This window comes from Salmo salar, chromosome ssa14, assembly GCF_905237065.1.
Source record: "Salmo salar chromosome ssa14, Ssal_v3.1, whole genome shotgun sequence".
Lineage (NCBI taxonomy): Eukaryota > Metazoa > Chordata > Actinopteri > Salmoniformes > Salmonidae > Salmo > Salmo salar.
The window spans coordinates 18929324-18953636 of record NC_059455.1 but is presented as its reverse complement, the minus strand read 5'-3'; the positions used below and the strand labels follow the sequence as shown (position 1 = coordinate 18953636).

The 24313-nt window shown below is 43.1% G+C and overlaps 2 protein-coding genes across 4 annotated transcripts; both read right to left on the bottom strand.

The window, feature by feature from the left end:
• Nucleotides 1-2454: 2454 nt before the first annotated feature.
• LOC123726662 (ladderlectin-like) lies at nucleotides 2455-5841 on the bottom strand. Of its 2 annotated transcripts, none has more exons than XM_045694021.1 (6): nucleotides 5776-5841; nucleotides 5334-5421; nucleotides 4891-5006; nucleotides 4383-4574; nucleotides 2772-2886; nucleotides 2455-2673 (listed from the first exon to the last, which is right to left on the bottom strand). In XM_045694021.1, the coding sequence occupies exons 1-6, from the start codon at nucleotides 5788-5790 to the stop codon at nucleotides 2582-2584; spliced, it is 618 nt and encodes a 205-aa protein (XP_045549977.1). In that variant the 5' UTR covers nucleotides 5791-5841; the 3' UTR covers nucleotides 2455-2581. The 2 variants fall into 2 exon arrangements, with proteins under 2 accessions (XP_045549977.1, XP_045549978.1); XM_045694022.1 differs by having other exon boundaries at nucleotides 5334-5418.
• A 9542-nt stretch (nucleotides 5842-15383) lies between these two features.
• LOC106598100 (ladderlectin-like) lies at nucleotides 15384-18811 on the bottom strand. 2 transcript variants are annotated; one of them, XM_045694019.1, is made up of 6 exons: nucleotides 18701-18811; nucleotides 18263-18350; nucleotides 17820-17935; nucleotides 17312-17503; nucleotides 15701-15815; nucleotides 15384-15602 (listed from the first exon to the last, which is right to left on the bottom strand). In XM_045694019.1, the coding sequence occupies exons 1-6, from the start codon at nucleotides 18713-18715 to the stop codon at nucleotides 15511-15513; spliced, it is 618 nt and encodes a 205-aa protein (XP_045549975.1). In that variant the 5' UTR covers nucleotides 18716-18811; the 3' UTR covers nucleotides 15384-15510. The 2 variants fall into 2 exon arrangements, with proteins under 2 accessions (XP_045549975.1, XP_045549976.1); XM_045694020.1 differs by having other exon boundaries at nucleotides 18263-18347; nucleotides 18701-18805.
• Nucleotides 18812-24313: the final 5502 nt, after the last annotated feature.

Sequence of the window (24313 nt, the reverse complement as noted above, 5' to 3'; positions counted from 1 at the left end):
AAGACACTAACAGCTTACAGATGGTAGGCAATTAAGGTCAGTTATGAAAACGTAGGACACTAAAGAGGCCTTTCTACTGACTCTGAAAGACACCAAAAGAAAGATGCCCAGGGTCCCTGCTCATCTGCGTGAACGTGCCTTAAGCATGCTGCAAGGAGGCATGAGGACTGCAGATGTGGCCAGGGCAATAAATTGCATTGTCCGTGCAGTGAGACAGGACCGACCTCGCAGTGGCAGACCACGTGTAACACCTGCACAGGATCGGAACATCACACCTGCGAGACAGGTACAGGATGGCAACTGCCCGAGCTACACTAGGAAGGCACAAACCCTCCGACGGTCCGCTAGACGCTGGACTGAGGTCTTGTAGGCCTGTTGTAAGGCAGGTCCTCGCCAGACATCACCTACGGGCACAAACCCACCCTCGCTGGACCAGACAGGACTGAAAAGAAACAAAAAAAAAGCTCTTCACTGACTAGTTGCGGATTTGTCTCACCAGGGGTGATGGTCGGATTCGCGTTTATCGTCTAAGGAATGAGCGTTACACCGAGGCCTGTACTCTGGAGCGATTTGGAGGTGGAGGGTCCGCCATGGTCTGGGGCGGTGTGTCACAGCATCGTCGGACTGAGGTTGTCGTAATAGCAGGCAATCAACGCTGTGCAGTACAGGGAAGACATCCTCCTCCCTCATGTGGTACCCTTCCTGCAGGCTCATCCTGACATGACAACCCCACCAGCCATACTGCTAGTTCTGTGGGTGATTTCCTGCAAGACAGGAATGCCAGTGTTCAGCGAAGAGCCCGGATCTCAATCCCATTGAGCACGTCTGGGACCTTTTTGATAGGCGGGTGAGGGCTAGGGCCATTCCCATAGCCCCAGAATTGTCCAGAAACTTTCAGGTGCCTTCGTGGAAGAGTGGGGTAACATCTCACAGCAAGAACTGGCAACTCTGGTGCAGTCCATGAGGAGATGCACTGCAGTACTTAATGCAGCTGGTGGCCACACCAGATACTGTCTGTTATGGTCATATACACTGCTCAAAAAAATAAAGGGAACACTTAAACAACACAATATAACTCCAAGTCAATCACACTTCTGTGAAATCAAACTGTCCACTTAGGAAGCAACACTGATTGACAATAAATTTCACATGCTGTTGTGCAAATGGAATAGACAACAGGTGGAAATTATAGGCAATTAGCAAGACACCCCCAATAAAGGAGTGGTTCTGCAGGTGGGGACCACAGACCACTCCTCAGTTCCTATGCTTCCTGGCTGATGTTTTGGTCACTTTTGAATGCTGGCGGTGCTTTCACTCTAGTGGTAGCATGAGACTGAGTCTACAACCCACACAAGTGGCTCAGGTAGTGCAGCTCATCCAGGATGGCACATCAATGCGAGCTGTGGCAAGAAGGTTTGCTGTATCTGTCAGCGTAGTGTCCAGAGCATGGAGGCACTACCAGGAGACAGGCCAGTAGATCAGGAGACGTGGAGGAGGCTGTAAGAGGGCAACAACCCAGCAGCAGGACCGCTACCTCCGCCTTTGTGCAAGGAGGAGCAGGAGCACTGCCAGAGCCCTGCAAAATGACACTGAGCACATGTGACAGTGTCTGGAGACCCCGTGGAGAACGTTCTGCTGCCTGCAACATCCTCCAGCATGACCGGTTTGGCGGTGGGTCAGTCATGGTGTGGGGTGGAATTTCTTTGGGGGGGGTCGCACAGCCCTCCATGTGCTCGCCTGACTGCCATTAGGTACCGAGATGAGATCCTCAGACCCCTTGTGAGACCATATGCTGGTGCGGTTGGCCCTGGGTTCCTCCTAATGCAAGACCTCATGTGGCTGGAGTGTGTCAGCAGTTCCTGCAAGAGGAAGGCAGATGCTATGGACTGGCCCGGCCGATCCCCAGACCTGAATCCAATTGAGCACATCATGTCTCGCTCCATCCACCAACGCCACATTGCACCAGACTGTCCAGGAGTTGGCGGATGCTTTAGTGCAGGTCTGGGAGGAGATCCCTCAGGAAACCATCCGCCACCTCATCAGGAGCATGCCCAGGCGTTGTAGGGAGGTCATACAGGCACGTGGAGGCCACACACACTACTGAGCCTCATTTTGACTTGTTTTAAGGACATTACAAAGTTGGATCAGCCTGTAGTGTGGTTTTTCACTTTAGTTTTGAGTGTGACTCCAAATCCAGACCTCCATGGGTTGATAAAGTGGATTTCCATTGATTATTTGTGTCATTTTGTTGTCAGCACATTCAACTATGTAAAGAAAAAAAGTATTTAATATTATTTCATTCAGATCTAGGATGAGTTATTTTAGTGTATATTTAAACATGTTTACTGAAAATTAACGCAGTTGACAGTGAGACTACTTTTTGGGTCCTAAGAGAATTCTATTCTTCAAGAAACAATATCAAAGAATTGAAATGCCCACTGAACAGACTCCATCTTCAAAGTGAATCAATGTTTAATTACGACTCATGAGATTAAATACAGACACCTGTTTTATTGACAAGAAACAATAACTACATAACATTTGCAGTTAGGATGCTGACACCGGCGTAGCATTTTTGGTTTCAATTGATAGTTTGAAGGATTAAACAGGTTCTTATGGAGCACACGGAGGGATAGCTCTTCCCACATGATTCATCGTTCCAGCCGTTTTCAGCTTAAGAGGAAACACGAAATAGAAAAGTAAGTCACATTTATTTGTTAAACGTACTCTGAAAAAGTTGAATTTGATGAATGATAATGGGCTTACTGTACCTCCAAAGTTCATCTGAATACATGGCTCTCTGGCACCATAGTGGTTATTCGGCTCCCCTTCAGCCCAGCTCTCGTAATCAAATTTGGAGCCGTCACTCCAGAACCATAGCCTGTCCTGTGGGGAAGTAGTGAGATCTCAGATGTGCTTGCTGAACAATTTCTAAAATCCAACATACTCATGGTCTTTACTCCACCACCAGAACCGTAAAAGCCACCACTACCAAAAACGTGCAGACTGACACTGGAACTGTGGGGTGAAAACCCATAAGTGTTGATACTACAACCACATTTCTAAAAATCCCAATGCATTTCCATAGCCTTGACCGGTGAAAAAAAAACCCAGCCTACAACCGTTTAAAGACTGAATCTGCATTAGGGGGGAAACAGCGCCACCATTATCATTTTTGGTCGCTGAACAGCGTCGCGCAGCATGGTTAAAAACAAAATAAAAAATAGCTAAAATTGTTATATGTCGCAAACTGACGGGTCACCATTAAGGCTTCCAGATTTAAAACATGGCCAGACCGATATGGAATAGGTTGCCTTTTGATACCATGCTATAGTACTCACTCCAGCCCACTGTGTCAGTGGATACTGCAATGGGCATTCTTTTTGTACATCTGTAAGATCTTCCAAACCAGGTTCTTTTTTATATAGACACTTTCTTAAAAACTACACCGACCTATCAACTTAACAAATGTCAGATACAACCTTAATCCCAAGGTCTCAAATGGAACAAGCCACCTAGTAAGTTGTTTCTGCGCCATAGCAAAGAGGAAGAGTCGAGAAGAGCGAGAAGGATAACTACGGCCAAAATCTGCCTTCTCAAGCGGGTAAGGTTTTTGTATGGCCGTCAATAAGATGTCGAATTTCATTGACGACAAATATAATGGCTTATTTGAGCAAATATACGTTTTGTAATGCTTAGGTTGTTACGAGTACTGATACAAGTAGCACACATGACATGCCAGAAACTGAGAAAACCATTTATATCGGAGTTGTGCCTGTCACACTGGAATCTGCTCTCTCATAGGCTAGAATGGTCCCACCTGATCTGCCCGACTGCATTCCATTGCAGACTCTACACATGGTTAGAGGCCAATATAATGGATCATCTGTGGCAATTGCTTTGGAGTTGAAATATCCAAGTATTCTTTCGAGATGATCAACTCAAATCTAGACCTACATCCAACAGTATTTCTTTCACTTTTGACAATGACTTCACACGAGGCCTTAGTCACATGACATGCCTAAATACTTATAACCACTAGGCTAATAAATCACATGTGTGAACAAGTGTTGCGATTGTGTGTGTCCCCCGTTACTTGCTAAATGTCAATGAGCGTTGTCACCATCTTTCCTCTGCTGTACCTCAAACTGTGCTCATCACCAGCTGAGAAACTGGCGAGTTGATTACTCTTGGCACAGAGTTGTCTGAGCAGTGTCTTAACACCTACTCTGAGCTGATTGTTTCATTAGTCTTAAAACAGGATTCCTAGGACATGACATATTGATGAGTATACTAAGACCTCAAGCTGAACTGTTCAGGTATAGTATACCTTTCCCTGGAGTCACTCCTATCACTTTTACTCAACTATGACAACTGGGTACCTTTTCCACCTTTGCCTGAACAGCATCATATCCGCCAATCCAGGTAAGAGGGAAACTGCCAGTATTGATCAACACCACCGCCTGTAGAAATCGGAACTCTTCATAGCTGTGCACAGATGCCAGGTTTGCGCCAAGGTACTTTACAGTGTTGCGCACAGGTTCCAGTTTTTCTCCAAGTAACTGACAGTGGCGCTAGAGCAAGCAGTACACAGAGACAAAGACATGTCATAATGGAAGTATTAGTCAGTTGTCCAGTCTGAGAATTTGTCTTCTGGACTCAAATATTGCCATCGGAACTAATGTTCTATTAACAGGCTCTTAGAGATTAGTTAACCCATGCCCTGTGGGTTCTAATAGACAACAGGGCCCAACTCCACACAAATATTGCAAAGCCTATAGACATTATTAATTACAGCATATTTTACATGAGGCGCCTGTTAAAATAAGGCCAAAGACCCTTTAACTAAAAGAGCCAGATCATTTCAATTGTAGAGGGTAAGCATTATACCTCTGCTTTGGGCCATGTCATTGCAGTTTTGACAAACATGAAGCAGCGTGAATTAAATTGGAACCAGCCTCTGGGGCATGGGTTTCTTTTGTCTGCTGCAAATTTCACCAAATCATCTGAAAGGAGAAGACAGGGAGTGTTACGAAATTGCAGCCGACTTGAAAGGATAGTCGAGACTGACAGACATACAAATCCCCTTGCATCATAAATAACATTTTTAGAGCAGTCATACCACAACAAAATATACACAACGAATGATGTAAAGCACAAACTCATTCCACAGAGCACCGAGTATCTACAGGTTTTAGCGCCTCCCTCTATTGATCAATTTAGAACTCCCCTCACCTGGTTGTCTTCATTGAAAGGTAAACCACCTGCAGATACTAGGCACTCTGTGGAATGAGTTCGACACTCGTGATGTAAAGTGTGAAGCTGACTCTTACTTGCTATGTTCGCAGTCATTATGTCGCCCAGTGTAAAGGCAGCGCTGAGAAGCAGTAGAAGGGTCAACATCGCCATGGTGATAGTCTCCTGACACACACACACACACACACACGAGAGAAGCCATCTGTTTCCCCAACCTCTGCTCGAGCACCCCAGTAAGTCCACTTATCACATTCAACTAATGAAGGGCTGAGGAATACCAGCTATCATCTCTTCCACCACATACAGTAGATTAGCCTGGCACACAGGAATGTTTGACTCCAAATGGCACTACATAGGGAATTGAAAGCATCTGATAGTCACCATCTACTTAAGTAGAGAAGTCTATGCTCTTGGGTTCTCCCCAAAACAGCACCCTAGCTAACTAACCCCGATGCATGGCACACCTAGTAAGACACCATTTGGGATGAAATCCGATACAGTACTATGTTGAACTCTCACCTGCAGTCTGGTCATGTCAGCGCTCTGTTTGTGAGTTGAGTTCTACCGCTTCCTGCTCTCCTTTTTAAGGACCCATCCAGTCAGACCCCTCCCTCTCTCATCCTTTAACCGTTCAAATAATCAACTAATCATCAAGCTTTTATCATTTGAATCAGCTGTGTTGTGTTAGTACAAAAACCAAAACGTACACCCCTTGGGCAACGCCACGGGAAGAAGTTTGGTGGTGCAGGGTACTTTTAATGAATGTTATTTTCAATTGGGGTGCTGGAAAAATATGTTTGGCTGTGCAACAGGCGCTCTATTGGTCCACTATTATAGCACTACTTTTGTGAAAATGTAACAAATCTATAAAAAGTTGACATATACAGTACCAGTCAAAAGTTTGGACACACCTATTCATTCAAGGGTTTTTCTTTATTTTTACTATTTTCTTTGTAGAATAATAGTTAAGACATCAAAACTGTGAAATAACACATATGGAATCATGTAGTAACCAATATATTTTAGATTCTTCAAAGTAGCCACCTTTTGCCTTGATGACAGCTTTGCACACTCTTGGCATTCTCTCAACCAGCTTCACCTGGTATGCTTTTCCAACATTCTTAAAGGACATCCCACATATGCTGAGCACTTGTTGGCTGCTTTTCCTTAACTATGTGGTCCAACTCCTCCCAAACCATCTCAATTGGGTTGAGGTTGGGTGATTGTGGAGGTCAGGGCAGTCTGATGCAGCACTATATCACTCTACCTTATTGGTCAAATAGCCCGTACACAGTCTGGAGGTATGTTGGGTCATCGTACTTTTGAAAAACAAATGACAGTCCCACTAAGCGCAAACCAGATGGGATGGTGTATCGCTGCAGAAGGCTGTGGTAAACATGCTGGTTAAGCGTGCCTTGAATTCTAAATTAAACACAGACAGTGTCACCAGCAAAGCACCGTCACACCTCCTCCTCCATGCTTCACGGTGGGAACCACACATGCGGAGATCATCCGTTCACCTACTCTGCGTCTCACAAAGACACACTAATCAGACCAAAGGACAGATTTCCACTGGTCTAATGTCCATTGCTCGTGTTCCTTGGCCCAAGCAAGTCTCTTTTTCTTATCGGTGTCCTTTAGGAGGGGTTTCTTTGCAGCAATTCGACATTAAGGCCTGATGCACGCAGTCTCCTCTGAACATGTGTCTGTTACTTGAACTCTGTGAAGCATTTATTTGAGCTGCAATTTCTGAGGCTGGTAACTCTAATGAACTTATCCTCTGCAGCAAAGGTAACTCTGGGTCTTCCTTTCCTGTGGCGGTCCTCATAAGAGGCCGGTTTCATCATAGCGCTTGATGGTTTTTCCGACTGCACTTGAAGAAACTATCAAAGTTCATGAAATGTTCCGCATTGACTGACCTTCATGTCTTAAAGTAATGATGGACTGTCATTTCTCTTTGCTTATTTGAGCTGTTCTTATCAAATAAATGGACTTAGCCCTATTTGGTAAAAGACCATCTTCTGTATACTAGCCTTACCTTGTCACAACACAACTGACTGGCTCAAACACATTAACCTCTATGGGCTAGGTGGGACGCAGGCGTCCCCCCGTGGTGCACTCCATCAACAGCAGGTGCATTTCAAGAGCGGCAAATTTGAATCCAAATAAATGTCAAAATTCACATTTTTCAAACATACAACTATTTTACACCCTTTGAAAGATAAACATCTCCTTAATCTAACCACGTTTTACGATTTCAAAAAGGTTTTACGGCGAAAGCATAAATTTAGAGTATGTTAGGACAGTACATTCACAAGAGTTGTGTGTAATGTTTTGTCAATTCAAAGACAGGGTCACCAAAACCATAAAACCAGCTAAAATGATGCACTAACCTTTTACAATCTCCATCAGATGACACTCCTAGGACATTATGTTAGACAATGCATGCATTTTTAGTTCTATCAAGTTCATATTTATATCCAAAAACAGCGTTTTACTATGGCATTGATGTTGAGGAAATCGTTTCCCTCCAATAACCGGCAGTCAAGTCAGCATCACAAATTAAATAATTAAAATTAGAAAACATTGGTAAAATATTATATTGTCATTTAAAGAATTATAGATTTACATCTCTTGAACGCCATCAACTTGCCAGATTTAAAAATAACCTTACTGGGAAATCACACTTTGCAATAATCTGAGCACTGCGCCCAGAAAAATACGCGTTGCGATACAGACTAGTCGTCATGTTGGGGAGATCTAAAATCGAAAATACTATGTAAATAATCCATTACCTTTGATTCTCTTCATCAGATGTCACTTCCAGGTATCACAGGTCCATAACGAATGTAGTTTTGTTCAAAAAAGCTCATCATTTATGTCCAAAAATCTCCGTCTTGTTAGCACATGATCTAAGCCCGCCGGACTTCACTTCATGAACGAGGGAAAAAAATATATTTACGTTCGTTCAAACATGTCAAACGTTGTATAGCATAAATCATTAGGGCCTTTTTTAACCAGAACATGAATAATATTCAAGGTGGACATACTCTTTTATAACGTATTGGAACGAGGGTACCCAACATGAACTCGCGCGCCAGGTGTCTAATGGGCCATCATCGTTCCATGGCTCTTGTTCGGTCAGATCTCCCTCCAGAAGACTCAAAACACTTTGTAAAGGCTGGTGACATCTAGTGGAAGCAATAGGAAGTGCCAAAATATTCCTCAGCCCCTGTGTTTTTCAATGGCATAGGTTTAAAGGTAATACAACACATCAGGTATCCACTTCCTGTCAGAAAATGTCTCAGGGTTTTGCCTGCCAAATGAGTTCTGTTATACTCACAGACACCATTCAAACAGTTTTAGAAACTTTAGAGTGTTTTCTATCCATATATAATAAGTATATGCATATTCTAGTTACTGGGTAGGATTAGTAACCAGATTAAATCGGGTAGATTTTTTTATCCAGCCGTGCAAATACTGCCCCCCTAGCCCTAACAGGTTAAGAAGGAAAGAAATTCCACAAATTCACTTTAAACAAGGCACACCTGTTAACTGAAATGAATTCCAGGTGACTACCTCATGAAGCTGGATAAGAGAATACCAAGAGTGTGCAAAGCTGTCATCAAGGCAAAGGGTGGCTACTTTGAAGAATCTCAAATAGAAATAGATTTAACACTTTTTTAGGTTACTACATGATTCCATATGTGTTATTTCATAGTTTTGATGTCATCATTATTATTCTACAACGTAGAAAATAGTACAAATAAAGAAAAACCCTGGAATGAGTAGGTGTGTCTAAACTTTTGTCTGGTACTATATATGTATGCTCTTTACTTGTCAGTGTTCCAAATGGGGACATTATTTGTATTTTTACCTAAACATGCAAACACCATCAGATAGAATTCATAGCAGGCAGTGCACTGGGTTAGTCAGATTTTGATTAAGTATAACAGAACAGATGAATTGGCGAGACATTCACTCTCATGGGATGGGTTGCCAAAAAGAACTAACTGAAAGCCACACTCCCAGATCTGTTTATGCTGTTCTGCCAAGGCTATCACTGTTACGGTTCACAGCAAAAATGCAGTCAAAATACAGTTGAAATGCAGCTGATATTTTGACGCTTCTATATCCCTGGATATCACCTGCATGAATAGCAATTTCTGTTAAGCTCGTTCCTACCCTGCTCCTGTATTTTTTTCAAACATCGACCAGTAGCATTGCTAGTGCATCTCTCTCTCTCTACCAGAGTCTACCCCATTATAAGAACCCCAACAATAACTGCTAAAAGCCCATGTAAGCCTGTTGGCCGTTTGGCATGTAGGAGATGACGGAATTTGCTTTTGGAAAAGGTTGAGGCTTTTTGACACTGGCTTGAACGGGTCTTAGCAGAGCATGTGTATGAGCATCAACAAGCCTTGTTACCATGTACCCTTTGAGAATGAATGAACCAATTGTTACATCACACAAACATAAGTACCAGATTCATTTTGGGAAATTCATTTGGGTAGTTTTCTTTGCACATTGGAGGATCCTGCAAAACCAAGTGTGAGGTTATGGCATTGATGTCATGTGTGCTATCCACATCCTGGTGCTGAACTGTGAAACGTCATGCGGTGCTGAACATTTTGAAACAGCTTGGCTCGTGGAATTACTCTTTGATCCAAACTAATACATTAATGAAATTGCTGCACTAATGAATTATTTGGAAACTAAAATCTGATTAAGGGAAAGTCCCACACACTTTTTTCTGTGCGCACAGTCAGCCTATTTGTGCCTGCCCAACAGAATGCACATTGTGGTGCGGGGACTGCCATATTGTTTCATCATTTTGCCATAAGGCGTAGAGCCATTTTTGAGTGAGAGACTAATAAAACCAATACTGTCCCCCACTGCGTCGCAATAGGATTCGATCAACTATTAGCGTCCATTGCTATATCAACGGTGTGATTACCTAGTCATTGGAATTTTGGAGATCACAGCCTAAATTGTGTTCTTTTCTTCGTCGTTATGCAAACATGGCTGATTTCCGCGACAATTTCGCTGTTTAAGCAAGCTTTGTTTAGCTAATAACATGGAAAGATTAAGTCAAACTACTTTTTGGGTACCTCGTCAACATTACAACATGAAATCCTTATGTCTTAAATGTTGCTCCGTTTAGGAAATGTCAAAGAAACCGTGTATTCTGCTTGACACAATATCACAAAGTAAGCCCATGTCCACTCCACAAATATGTAAATCCTCTTGATTCAGTCACTGGCTTGTCTGGCTGTCATGTTTTTATTTTAACCTGCCCTTATCTACACTGAAATAATATAATTTCAGTAGTCCTCTATTATGATTCATTTTTCCTCTCTATCACATAGCTCATTAAATACACCCTTGTGGTTGAATATATATCTCTTGTTGGTCCTAGGATACAACAATGAATAATCTGGAACAAATAAATACCATCAAAGGATACCTTACAGCTTCCAATAATGAACACCTTGTGAAACAGCTGTGAAAACCAACCTGTCAATATTTTAATACATAAACTTTGATCGTTTTTGGTACAGTTGTGTCATGAATTTATTTTCTGTACACCGACAATCAGACTAAAATACTGAATTCTGGTGCGTGGAATATAGAGGAGGTGGATGTGTGTGGGTGGGAGGTTCTGCCTGTCCCTTGTTCTCAACAGGCAGCCAGTCTCAGAAGGGGGACTTGAAGAGGGAGACTGCAAAGTCCAGGCACTGCTGCTCTCTTGAGAACAGGAGCAGGGTAGGAGACAGACACAGAAACAAGCAAACACACAGGTTACACTGAGAAAATGTAATGGATTGGTGTAGTGTTAGAAATGGGAGATATGTACTGCTCAACACTTTTGGAAGGTATAGCCTCCATGGTCCCCCCTCCGCACAGAGAATCAAACTGATCCAAACTCACTGGTTCTGGTAGATGGGATTCCTCCTGGGGGGCTCGGCCAGTCGATGGTCCTAAAATTAATTTCTTGCTTTTCTCAAATGTCAACCAAAACTTTACATACTTTGTCTATCGAGCTTCACTGAAGTGTAGGGCGTCAGGGCTTTCAGTGGTCGACTGTCCAACTGTGGAAGATTGTTGGCTTCCACCGAGGTAACCCTAGGAAGACAGAGGAAAAATATCAGTGTTAGGGAAACTAAAAGTAGCTTCAGGTCATTTGTATGCAAATAGTTGTGAGATCTTTTATATTCACTTTAACAGATGGTGACCCCAGCTAGGAGCGAAAGAGCAGCGAGGTTCTCTCAGGTCTCGCCTTCCTTCCTTCCGTCCTTCTTCCAAACCAAGTCATTTGCCCAGACGTCGTAGCACTTGGTCCCCTTCTTGATTCTGCTCCGGTAGCTCTCCTTCTGTTTCTCCTGCGCCTCGTCCATGTTCAGTCTCACCTTGATTGAGAACAGGAATAAATACAACTATATTTCCTAGGAAGGTGGTCCTCAAAAGGCGTTCTGATCTGGTTTGAAAACATCCACCGGCTCGCGTCCGTACTCGGTGGAGGCCTAGATGCTGCTGTCGTGTGCAAAGAGAGACTTACCTTCAGGTTGTTCTCGCATCCTTCCTGGTACCAATCAAGGGACTTGCCCATGGCAGTCTTGAGGGTCTGGTTGGTCCAGTCACAAAACCTGGAGGAGGGGGTAGGAAAGCGATATCTATTGACAATGTAACATATTGAAATATGTACCATGGAAAAAAAATGTGTAAAAAGAAATTAAAACCATTCCAGCGTTCATGACCTCGGTCACTCAAGGATGACCGTGGGTGTTGAAGATGTCCACCATCGCCTTGGAGGTGGCCTCGCCAGTCTCGTCCTTGATGGGTATCATACAAAACAATCTGTTTTTGGTTCCAAGCACCTTTAATGGTTTACAGAAGGGAATTGAGTTAAGCACGTCCTCTTTCTTCCCTTACTGACCCTAATGGGTATTGCCTCCACCCACTTAGTAAAGTGATCACCTTCACTTCATTACTATGATCATGGTGATGCAATTATACTAGCTAGCTGTGCACGGAGGGAATAAACACATCACACTGCGCATCATGCGATTCCATATGAAATGCATTTCTAAAGCCCTTTTTACATCAGAAGATTTCACAAAGTGCTTATACACAGTGGTTGTAGAGGGTGCAACAGGTCAGCACATCAGGAGTAAACGTAAGTTGGCTTTTCATAGCCGAGCACGGAGGTCGAGAGAGTCGAAAACAGCACGTCCGATGAACAGGTCCGTGTTCCATATCCGCAGGCAGAACAGTTGAAACCAGTTGGCTCTAATAAGTATATCTTGTACTCACGTCTATACCTAGCGAGAGTTTGGAAACGCAAAAGCTACATTCTGCGATTCGAACCACCAAACAGCTGCCCCACTACTTGGTATACAGGGAACGGATGGGGTAGGGAAATGTAACACTAATATTCACTGACAGCGCTCTGACAATTTTCAACTTTTAAAAGCTATACACACTATTCGTTTACGTTAGTGTTTGTGAAGTGATAAACTCAGCAACAATAAAAAAAACATCCCTTTTTCAGGACCCTATCTTTCAAAGATAATTCGTAAAAATGCAAATAACTTCACAGATCTTCATTGTAAAGGGTTTAAACACAGTTTTCCCACACTTGTTAATGAACATGCACCTGTGGAACTGTCATTAAGACACTAACAGCTTACAGATGGTAGGCAATTAAGGTCAGTTATGAAAACATAGGACACTAAAGAGGCCTTTCTACTGACTCTGAAAGACACCAAAAGAAAGATGCCCAGGGTCCCTGCTCATCTGCGTGAACGTGCCTTAAGCATGCTGCAAGGAGGCATGAGGACTGCAGATGTGGTCAGGGCAATAACTTGCATTGTCCGTGCAGTGAGACAGGACCGACCTCGCAGTGGCAGACCACGTGTAACACCTGCACAGGATCGGAACATCACACCTGCGGGACAGGTACAGGATGGCAACTGCCCGAGCTACACTAGGAAGGCACAAACCCTCCAACGGTCCGCTAGACGCTGGACTGAGGTCTTGTAGGCCTGTTGTAAGGCAGGTCCTCGCCAGACATCACCTACGGGCACAAACCCACCCTCGCTGGACCAGACAGGACTGAAAAGAAACAAAAAAAGCTCTTCACTGACTAGTTGCGGATTTGTCTCACCAGGGGTGATGGTCGGATTCGCGTTTATCGTCTAAGGAATGAGCGTTACACCGAGGCCTGTACTCTGGAGCGATTTGGAGGTGGAGGGTCCGCCATGGTCTGGGGCGGTGTGTCACAGCATCGTCGGACTGAGGTTGTCGTCATAGCAGGCAATCAACGCTGTGCAGTACAGGGAAGACATCCTCCTCCATCATGTGGTACCCTTCCTGCAGGCTCATCTTGACATGACAACCCCACCAGCCATACTGCTAGTTCTGTGGATGATTTCCTGCAAGACAGGAATGCCAGTGTTCAGCGAAGAGCCCGGATCTCAATCCCATTGAGCACGTCTGGGACCTTTTTGATAGGCGGGTGAGGGCTAGGGCCATTCCCATAGCCCCAGAATTGTCCAGAAACTTTCAGGTGCCTTCGTGGAAGAGTGGGGTAACATCTCACAGCAAGAACTGGCAACTCTGGTGCAGTCCATGAGGAGATGCACTGCAGTACTTAATGCAGCTGGTGGCCACACCAGATACTGTCTGTTATGGTCATATACACTGCTCAAAAAAATAAAGGGAACACTTAAACAACACAATATAACTCCAAGTCAATCACACTTCTGTGAAATCAAACTGTCCACTTAGGAAGCAACACTGATTGACAATAAATTTCACATGCTGTTGTGCAAATGGAATAGACAACAGGTGGAAATTATAGGCAATTAGCAAGACACCCCCAATAAAGGAGTGGTTCTGCAGGTGGGGACCACAGACCACTCCTCAGTTCCTATGCTTCCTGGCTGATGTTTTGGTCACTTTTGAATGCTGGCGGTGCTTTCACTCTAGTGGTAGCATGAGACTGAGTCTACAACCCACACAAGTGGCTCAGGTAGTGCAGCTCATCCAGGATGGCACATCAATGCGAGCTGTGGCAAGAAGGTTTGCTGTATCTGTCAGCGTAGTGTCCAGAGCATGGAGGCACTACCAGGAGACAGGCCAGTAGATCAGGAGACGTGGAGGAGGCTGTAAGAGGGCAACAACCCAGCAGCAGGACCGCTACCTCCGCCTTTGTGCAAGGAGGAGCAGGAGCACTGCCAGAGCCCTGCAAAATGACACTGAGCACATGTGACAGTGTCTGGAGACCCCGTGGAGAACGTTCTGCTGCCTGCAACATCCTCCAGCATGACTGGTTTGGCGGTGGGTCAGTCATGGTGTGGGGTGGAATTTCTTTGGGGGGGGGGTCGCACAGCCCTCCATGTGCTCGCCTGACTGCCATTAGGTACCGAGATGAGATCCTCAGACCCCTTGTGAGACCATATGCTGGTGCGGTTGGCCCTGGGTTCCTCCTAATGCAAGACCTCATGTGGCTGGAGTGTGTCAGCAGTTCCTGCAAGAGGAAGGCAGATGCTATGGACTGGCCCGGCCGATCCCCAGACCTGAATCCAATTGAGCACATCATGTCTCGCTCCATCCACCAACGCCACATTGCACCAGACTGTCCAGGAGTTGGCGGATGCTTTAGTGCAGGTCTGGGAGGAGATCCCTCAGGAAACCATCCGCCACCTCATCAGGAGCATGCCCAGGCGTTGTAGGGAGGTCATACAGGCACGTGGAGGCCACACACACTACTGAGCCTCATTTTGACTTGTTTTAAGGACATTACAAAGTTGGATCAGCCTGTAGTGTGGTTTTTCACTTTAGTTTTGAGTGTGACTCCAAATCCAGACCTCCATGGGTTGATAAAGTGGATTTCCATTGATTATTTGTGTCATTTTGTTGTCAGCACATTCAACTATGTAAAGAAAAAAAGTATTTAATATTATTTCATTCAGATCTAGGATGAGTTATTTTAGTGTATATTTAAACATGTTTACTGAAAATTAACGCAGTTGACAGTGAGACTACTTTTTGGGTCCTAAGAGAATTCTATTCTTCAAGAAACAATATCAAAGAATTGAAATGCCCACTGAACAGACTCCATCTTCAAAGTGAATCAATGTTTAATTACGACTCATGAGATTAAATACAGACACCTGTTTTATTGACAAGAAACAATAACTACATAACATTTGCAGTTAGGATGCTGACACCGGCGTAGCATTTTTGGTTTCAATTGATAGTTTGAAGGATTAAACAGGTTCTTATGGAGCACACGGAGGGATAGCTCTTCCCACATGATTCATCGTTCCAGCCGTTTTCAGCTTAAGAGGAAACACGAAATAGAAAAGTAAGTCACATTTATTTGTTAAACGTACTCTGAAAAAGTTGAATTTGATGAATGATAATGGGCTTACTGTACCTCCAAAGTTCATCTGAATACATGGCTCTCTGGCACCATAGTGGTTATTCGGCTCCCCTTCAGCCCAGCTCTCGTAATCAAATTTGGAGCCGTCACTCCAGAACCATAGCCTGTCCTGTGGGGAAGTAGTGAGATCTCAGATGTGCTTGCTGAACAATTTCTAAAATCCAACATACTCATGGTCTTTACTCCACCACCAGAACCGTAAAAGCCACCACTACCAAAAACGTGCAGACTGACACTGGAACTGTGGGGTGAAAACCCATAAGTGTTGATACTACAACCACATTTCTAAAAATCCCAATGCATTTCCATAGCCTTGACCGGTGAAAAAAAAACCCAGCCTACAACCGTTTAAAGACTGAATCTGCATTAGGGGGGAAACAGCGCCACCATTATCATTTTTGGTCGCTGAACAGCGTCGCGCAGCATGGTTAAAAACAAAATAAAAAATAGCTAAAATTGTTATATGTCGCAAACTGACGGGTCACCATTAAGGCTTCCAGATTTAAAACATGGCCAGACCGATATGGAATAGGTTGCCTTTTGATACCATGCTATAGTACTCACTCCAGCCCACTGTGTCAGTGGATACTGCAATGGGCATTCTTTTTGTACATCTGTAAGATCTTCCAAACCAGGTTCTTTTTTATATAGACACTTTCTTAAAAACTACACCGACCTATCAACTTAACAAATGTCAGATACAACCTTAATCCCAAGGTCTCAAATGGAACAAGCCACCTAGTAAGTTGTTTCTGCGCCATAGCAAAGAGGAAGAGTCGAGAAGAGCGAGAAGGATAACTACGGCCAAAATCTGCCTTCTCAAGCGGGTAAGGTTTTTGTATGGCCGTCAATAAGATGTCGAATTTCATTGACGACAAATATAATGGCTTATTTGAGCAAATATACGTTTTGTAATGCTTAGGTTGTTACGAGTACTGATACAAGTAGCACACATGACATGCCAGAAACTGAGAAAACCATTTATATCGGAGTTGTGCCTGTCACACTGGAATCTGCTCTCTCATAGGCTAGAATGGTCCCACCTGATCTGCCCGACTGCATTCCATTGCAGACTCTACACATGGTTAGAGGCCAATATAATGGATCATCTGTGGCAATTGCTTTGGAGTTGAAATATCCAAGTATTCTTTCGAGATGATCAACTCAAATCTAGACCTACATCCAACAGTATTTCTTTCACTTTTGACAATGACTTCACACGAGGCCTTAGTCACATGACATGCCTAAATACTTATAACCACTAGGCTAATAAATCACATGTGTGAACAAGTGTTGCGATTGTGTGTGTCCCCCGTTACTTGCTAAATGTCAATGAGCGTTGTCACCATCTTTCCTCTGCTGTACCTCAAACTGTGCTCATCACCAGCTGAGAAACTGGCGAGTTGATTACTCTTGGCACAGAGTTGTCTGAGCAGTGTCTTAACACCTACTCTGAGCTGATTGTTTCATTAGTCTTAAAACAGGATTCCTAGGACATGACATATTGATGAGTATACTAAGACCTCAAGCTGAACTGTTCAGGTATAGTATACCTTTCCCTGGAGTCACTCCTATCACTTTTACTCAACTATGACAACTGGGTACCTTTTCCACCTTTGCCTGAACAGCATCATATCCGCCAATCCAGGTAAGAGGGAAACTGCCAGTATTGATCAACACCACCGCCTGTAGAAATCGGAACTCTTCATAGCTGTGCACAGATGCCAGGTTTGCGCCAAGGTACTTTACAGTGTTGCGCACAGGTTCCAGTTTTTCTCCAAGTAACTGACAGTGGCGCTAGAGCAAGCAGTACACAGAGACAAAGACATGTCATAATGGAAGTATTAGTCAGTTGTCCAGTCTGAGAATTTGTCTTCTGGACTCAAATATTGCCATCGGAACTAATGTTCTATTAACAGGCTCTTAGAGATTAGTTAACCCATGCCCTGTGGGTTCTAATAGACAACAGGGCCCAACTCCACACAAATATTGCAAAGCCTATAGACATTATTAATTACAGCATATTTTACATGAGGCGCCTGTTAAAATAAGGCCAAAGACCCTTTAACTAAAAGAGCCAGATCATTTCAATTGTAGAGGGTAAGCATTATACCTCTGCTTTGGGCCATGTCATTGCAGTTTTGACAAACATGAAGCAGCGTGAATTAAATTGGAACCAGCCTCTGGGGCATGGGTTTCTTTTGTCTGCTGCAAATTTCACCAAATCATCTGAAAGGAGAAGACAGGGAGTGTTACGAAATTGCAGCCGACTTGAAAGGATAGTCGAGACTGACAGACATACAAATCCCCTTGCATCATAAATAACATTTTTAGAGCAGTCATACCACAACAAAATATACACAACGAATGATGTAAAGCACAAACTCATTCCACAGAGCACCTAGTATCTACAGGTTTTAGCGCCTCCCTCTATTGATCAATTTAGAACTCCCCTCACCTGGTTGTCTTCATTGAAAGGTAAACCACCTGCAGATACTAGGCACTCTGTGGAATGAGTTCGACACTCGTGATGTAAAGTGTGAAGCTGACTCTTACTTGCTATGTTCGCAGTCATTATGTCGCCCAGTGTAAAGGCAGCGCTGAGAAGCAGTAGAAGGGTCAACATCGCCATGGTGATAGTCTCCTGACACACACACACACACACGAGAGAAGCCATCTGTTTCCCCAACCTCTGCTCGAGCACCCCAGTAAGTCCACTTATCACATTCAACTAATGAAGGGCTGAGGAATACCAGCTATCATCTCTTCCACCACATACAGTAGATTAGCCTGGCACACAGGAATGTTTGACTCCAAATGGCACTACATAGGGAATTGAAAGCATCTGATAGTCACCATCTACTTAAGTAGAGAAGTCTATGCTCTTGGGTTCTCCCCAAAACAGCACCCTAGCTAACTAACCCCGATGCATGGCACACCTAGTAAGACACCATTTGGGATGAAATCCGATACAGTACTATGTTGAACTCTCACCTGCAGTCTGGTCATGTCAGCGCTCTGTTTGTGAGTTGAGTTCTACCGCTTCCTGCTCTCCTTTTTTAAGGACCCATCCAGTCAGACCCCTCCCTCTCTCATCCTTTAACCGTTCAAATAATCAACTAATCATCAAGCTTTTATCATTTGAATCAGCTGTGTTGTGTTAGTACAAAAACCAAAACGTACACCCCTTGGGCAACGCCACGGGAAGAAGTTTGGTGGTGCAGGGTACTTTTAATGAATGTTATTTTCAATTGGGGTGCTGGAAAAATATGTTTGGCTGTGCAACAGGCGCTCTATTGGTCCACTATTATAGCACTACTTTTGTGAAAATGTAACAAATCTATAAAAAGTTGACATATACAGTACCAGTCAAAAGTTTGGACACACCTATTCATTCAAGGGTTTTTCTTTATTTTTACTATTTTCTTTGTAGAATAATAGTTAAGACATCAAAACTGTGAAATAACACATATGGAATCATGTAGTAACCAATATATTTTAGATTCTTCAAAGTAGCCACCTTTTGCCTTGATGACAGCTTTGCACACTCTTGGCATTCTCTCAACCAGCTTCACCTGGTATGCTTTTCCAACATTCTTAAAGGACATCCCACATATGCTGAGCACTTGTTGGCTGCTTTTCCTTAACTATGTGGTCCAACTCCTCCCAAACCATCTCAATTGGGTTGAGGTTGGGTGATTGTGGAGGTCAGGGCAGTCTGATGCAGCACTATATCACTCTACCTTATTGGTCAAATAGCCCGTACACAGTCTGGAGGTATGTTGGGTCATCGTACTTTTGAAAAACAAATGACAGTCCCACTAAGCGCAAACCAGATGGGATGGTGTATCGCTGCAGAAGGCTGTGGTAAACATGCTGGTTAAGCGTGCCTTGAATTCTAAATTAAACACAGACAGTGTCACCAGCAAAGCACCGTCACACCTCCTCCTCCATGCTTCACGGTGGGAACCACACATGCGGAGATCATCCGTTCACCTACTCTGCGTCTCACAAAGACACACTAATCAGACCAAAGGACAGATTTCCACTGGTCTAATGTCCATTGCTCGTGTTCCTTGGCCCAAGCAAGTCTCTTTTTCTTATCGGTGTCCTTTAGGAGGGGTTTCTTTGCAGCAATTCGACATTAAGGCCTGATGCACGCAGTCTCCTCTGAACATGTGTCTGTTACTTGAACTCTGTGAAGCATTTATTTGAGCTGCAATTTCTGAGGCTGGTAACTCTAATGAACTTATCCTCTGCAGCAAAGGTAACTCTGGGTCTTCCTTTCCTGTGGCGGTCCTCATAAGAGGCCGGTTTCATCATAGCGCTTGATGGTTTTTCCGACTGCACTTGAAGAAACTATCAAAGTTCATGAAATGTTCCGCATTGACTGACCTTCATGTCTTAAAGTAATGATGGACTGTCATTTCTCTTTGCTTATTTGAGCTGTTCTTATCAAATAAATGGACTTAGCCCTATTTGGTAAAAGACCATCTTCTGTATACTAGCCTTACCTTGTCACAACACAACTGACTGGCTCAAACACATTAACCTCTATGGGCTAGGTGGGACGCAGGCGTCCCCCCCGTGGTGCACTCCATCAACAGCAGGTGCATTTCAAGAGCGGCAAATTTGAATCCAAATAAATGTCAAAATTCACATTTTTCAAACATACAACTATTTTACACCCTTTGAAAGATAAACATCTCCTTAATCTAACCACGTTTTACGATTTCAAAAAGGTTTTACGGCGAAAGCATAAATTTAGAGTATGTTAGGACAGTACATTCACAAGAGTTGTGTGTAATGTTTTGTCAATTCAAAGACAGGGTCACCAAAACCATAAAACCAGCTAAAATGATGCACTAACCTTTTACAATCTCCATCAGATGACACTCCTAGGACATTATGTTAGACAATGCATGCATTTTTAGTTCTATCAAGTTCATATTTATATCCAAAAACAGCGTTTTACTATGGCATTGATGTTGAGGAAATCGTTTCCCTCCAATAACCGGCAGTCAAGTCAGCATCACAAATTAAATAATTAAAATTAGAAAACATTGGTAAAATATTATATTGTCATTTAAAGAATTATAGATTTACATCTCTTGAACGCCATCAACTTGCCAGATTTAAAAATAACCTTACTGGGAAATCACACTTTGCAATAATCTGAGCACTGCGCCCAGAAAAATACGCGTTGCGATACAGACTAGTCGTCATGTTGGGGAGATCTAAAATCGAAAATACTATGTAAATAATCCATTACCTTTGATTCTCTTCATCAGATGTCACTTCCAGGTATCACAGGTCCATAACGAATGTAGTTTTGTTCAAAAAAGCTCATCATTTATGTCCAAAAATCTCCGTCTTGTTAGCACATGATCTAAGCCCGCCGGACTTCACTTCATGAACGAGGGGAAAAAATATATTTACGTTCGTTCAAACATGTCAAACGTTGTATAGCATAAATCATTAGGGCCTTTTTTAACCAGAACATGAATAATATTCAAGGTGGACATACTCTTTTATAACGTATTGGAACGAGGGTACCCAACATGAACTCGCGCGCCAGGTGTCTAATGGGCCATCATCGTTCCATGGCTCTTGTTCGGTCAGATCTCCCTCCAGAAGACTCAAAACACTTTGTAAAGGCTGGTGACATCTAGTGGAAGCAATAGGAAGTGCCAAAATATTCCTCAGCCCCTGTGTTTTTCAATGGCATAGGTTTAAAGGTAATACAACACATCAGGTATCCACTTCCTGTCAGAAAATGTCTCAGGGTTTTGCCTGCCAAATGAGTTCTGTTATACTCACAGACACCATTCAAACAGTTTTAGAAACTTTAGAGTGTTTTCTATCCATATATAATAAGTATATGCATATTCTAGTTACTGGGTAGGATTAGTAACCAGATTAAATCGGGTAGATTTTTTTTATCCAGCCGTGCAAATACTGCCCCCTAGCCCTAACAGGTTAAGAAGGAAAGAAATTCCACAAATTCACTTTAAACAAGGCACACCTGTTAACTGAAATGAATTCCAGGTGACTACCTCATGAAGCTGGATAAGAGAATACCAAGAGTGTGCAAAGCTGTCATCAAGGCAAAGGGTGGCTACTTTGAAGAATCTCAAATAGAAATAGATTTAACACTTTTTTAGGTTACTACATGATTCCATATGTGTTATTTCATAGTTTTGATGTCATCATTATTATTCTACAACGTAGAAAATAGTACAAATAAAGAAAAACCCTGGAATGAGTAGGTGTGTCTAAACTTTTGTCTGGTACTATATATGTATGCTCTTTACTTGTCAGTGTTCCAAATGGGGACATTATTTGTATTTTTACCTAAACATGCAAACACCATCAGATAGAATTCATAGCAGGCAGTGCACTGGGTTAGTCAGATTTTGATTAAGTATAACAGAACAGATGAATTGGCGAGACATTCACTCTCATGGGATGGGTTGCCAAAAAGAACTAACTGAAAGCCACACTCCCAGATCTGTTTATGCTGTTCTGCCAAGGCTATCACTGTTACGGTTCACAGCAAAAATGCAGTCAAAATACAGTTGAAATGCAGCTGATATTTTGACGCTTCTATATCCCTGGATATCACCTGCATGAATAGCAATTTCTGTTAAGCTCGTTCCTACCCTGCTCCTGTATTTTTTTCAAACATCGACCAGTAGCATTGCTAGTGCATCTCTCTCTCTCTACCAGAGTCTACCCCATTATAAGAACCCCAACAATAACTGCTAAAAGCCCATGTAAGCCTGTTGGCCGTTTGGCATGTAGGAGATGACGGAATTTGCTTTTGGAAAAGGTTGAGGCTTTTTGACACTGGCTTGAACGGGTCTTAGCAGAGCATGTGTATGAGCATCAACAAGCCTTGTTACCATGTACCCTTTGAGAATGAATGAACCAATTGTTACATCACACAAACATAAGTACCAGATTCATTTTGGGAAATTCATTTGGGTAGTTTTCTTTGCACATTGGAGGATCCTGCAAAACCAAGTGTGAGGTTATGGCATTGATGTCATGTGTGCTATCCACATCCTGGTGCTGAACTGTGAAACGTCATGCGGTGCTGAACATTTTGAAACAGCTTGGCTCGTGGAATTACTCTTTGATCCAAACTAATACATTAATGAAATTGCTGCACTAATGAATTATTTGGAAACTAAAATCTGATTAAGGGAAAGTCCCACACACTTTTTTCTGTGCGCACAGTCAGCCTATTTGTGCCTGCCCAACAGAATGCACATTGTGGTGCGGGGACTGCCATATTGTTTCATCATTTTGCCATAAGGCGTAGAGCCATTTTTGAGTGAGAGACTAATAAAACCAATACTGTCCCCCACTGCGTCGCAATAGGATTCGATCAACTATTAGCGTCCATTGCTATATCAACGGTGTGATTACCTAGTCATTGGAATTTTGGAGATCACAGCCTAAATTGTGTTCTTTTCTTCGTCGTTATGCAAACATGGCTGATTTCCGCGACAATTTCGCTGTTTAAGCAAGCTTTGTTTAGCTAATAACATGGAAAGATTAAGTCAAACTACTTTTTGGGTACCTCGTCAACATTACAACATGAAATCCTTATGTCTTAAATGTTGCTCCGTTTAGGAAATGTCAAAGAAACCGTGTATTCTGCTTGACACAATATCACAAAGTAAGCCCATGTCCACTCCACAAATATGTAAATCCTCTTGATTCAGTCACTGGCTTGTCTGGCTGTCATGTTTTTATTTTAACCTGCCCTTATCTACACTGAAATAATATAATTTCAGTAGTCCTCTATTATGATTCATTTTTCCTCTCTATCACATAGCTCATTAAATACACCCTTGTGGTTGAATATATATCTCTTGTTGGTCCTAGGATACAACAATGAATAATCTGGAACAAATAAATACCATCAAAGGATACCTTACAGCTTCCAATAATGAACACCTTGTGAAACAGCTGTGAAAACCAACCTGTCAATATTTTAATACATAAACTTTGATCGTTTTTGGTACAGTTGTGTCATGAATTTATTTTCTGTACACCGACAATCAGACTAAAATACTGAATTCTGGTGCGTGGAATATAGAGGAGGTGGATGTGTGTGGGTGGGAGGTTCTGCCTGTCCCTTGTTCTCAACAGGCAGCCAGTCTCAGAAGGGGGACTTGAAGAGGGAGACTGCAAAGTCCAGGCACTGCTGCTCTCTTGAGAACAGGAGCAGGGTAGGAGACAGACACAGAAACAAGCAAACACACAGGTTACACTGAGAAAATGTAATGGATTGGTGTAGTGTTAGAAATGGGAGATATGTACTGCTCAACACTTTTGGAAGGTATAGCCTCCATGGTCCCCCCTCCGCACAGAGAATCAAACTGATCCAAACTCACTGGTTCTGGTAGATGGGATTCCTCCTGGGGGGCTCGGCCAGTCGATGGTCCTAAAATTAATTTCTTGCTTTTCTCAAATGTCAACCAAAACTTTACATACTTTGTCTATCGAGCTTCACTGAAGTGTAGGGCGTCAGGGCTTTCAGTGGTCGACTGTCCAACTGTGGAAGATTGTTGGCTTCCACCGAGGTAACCCTAG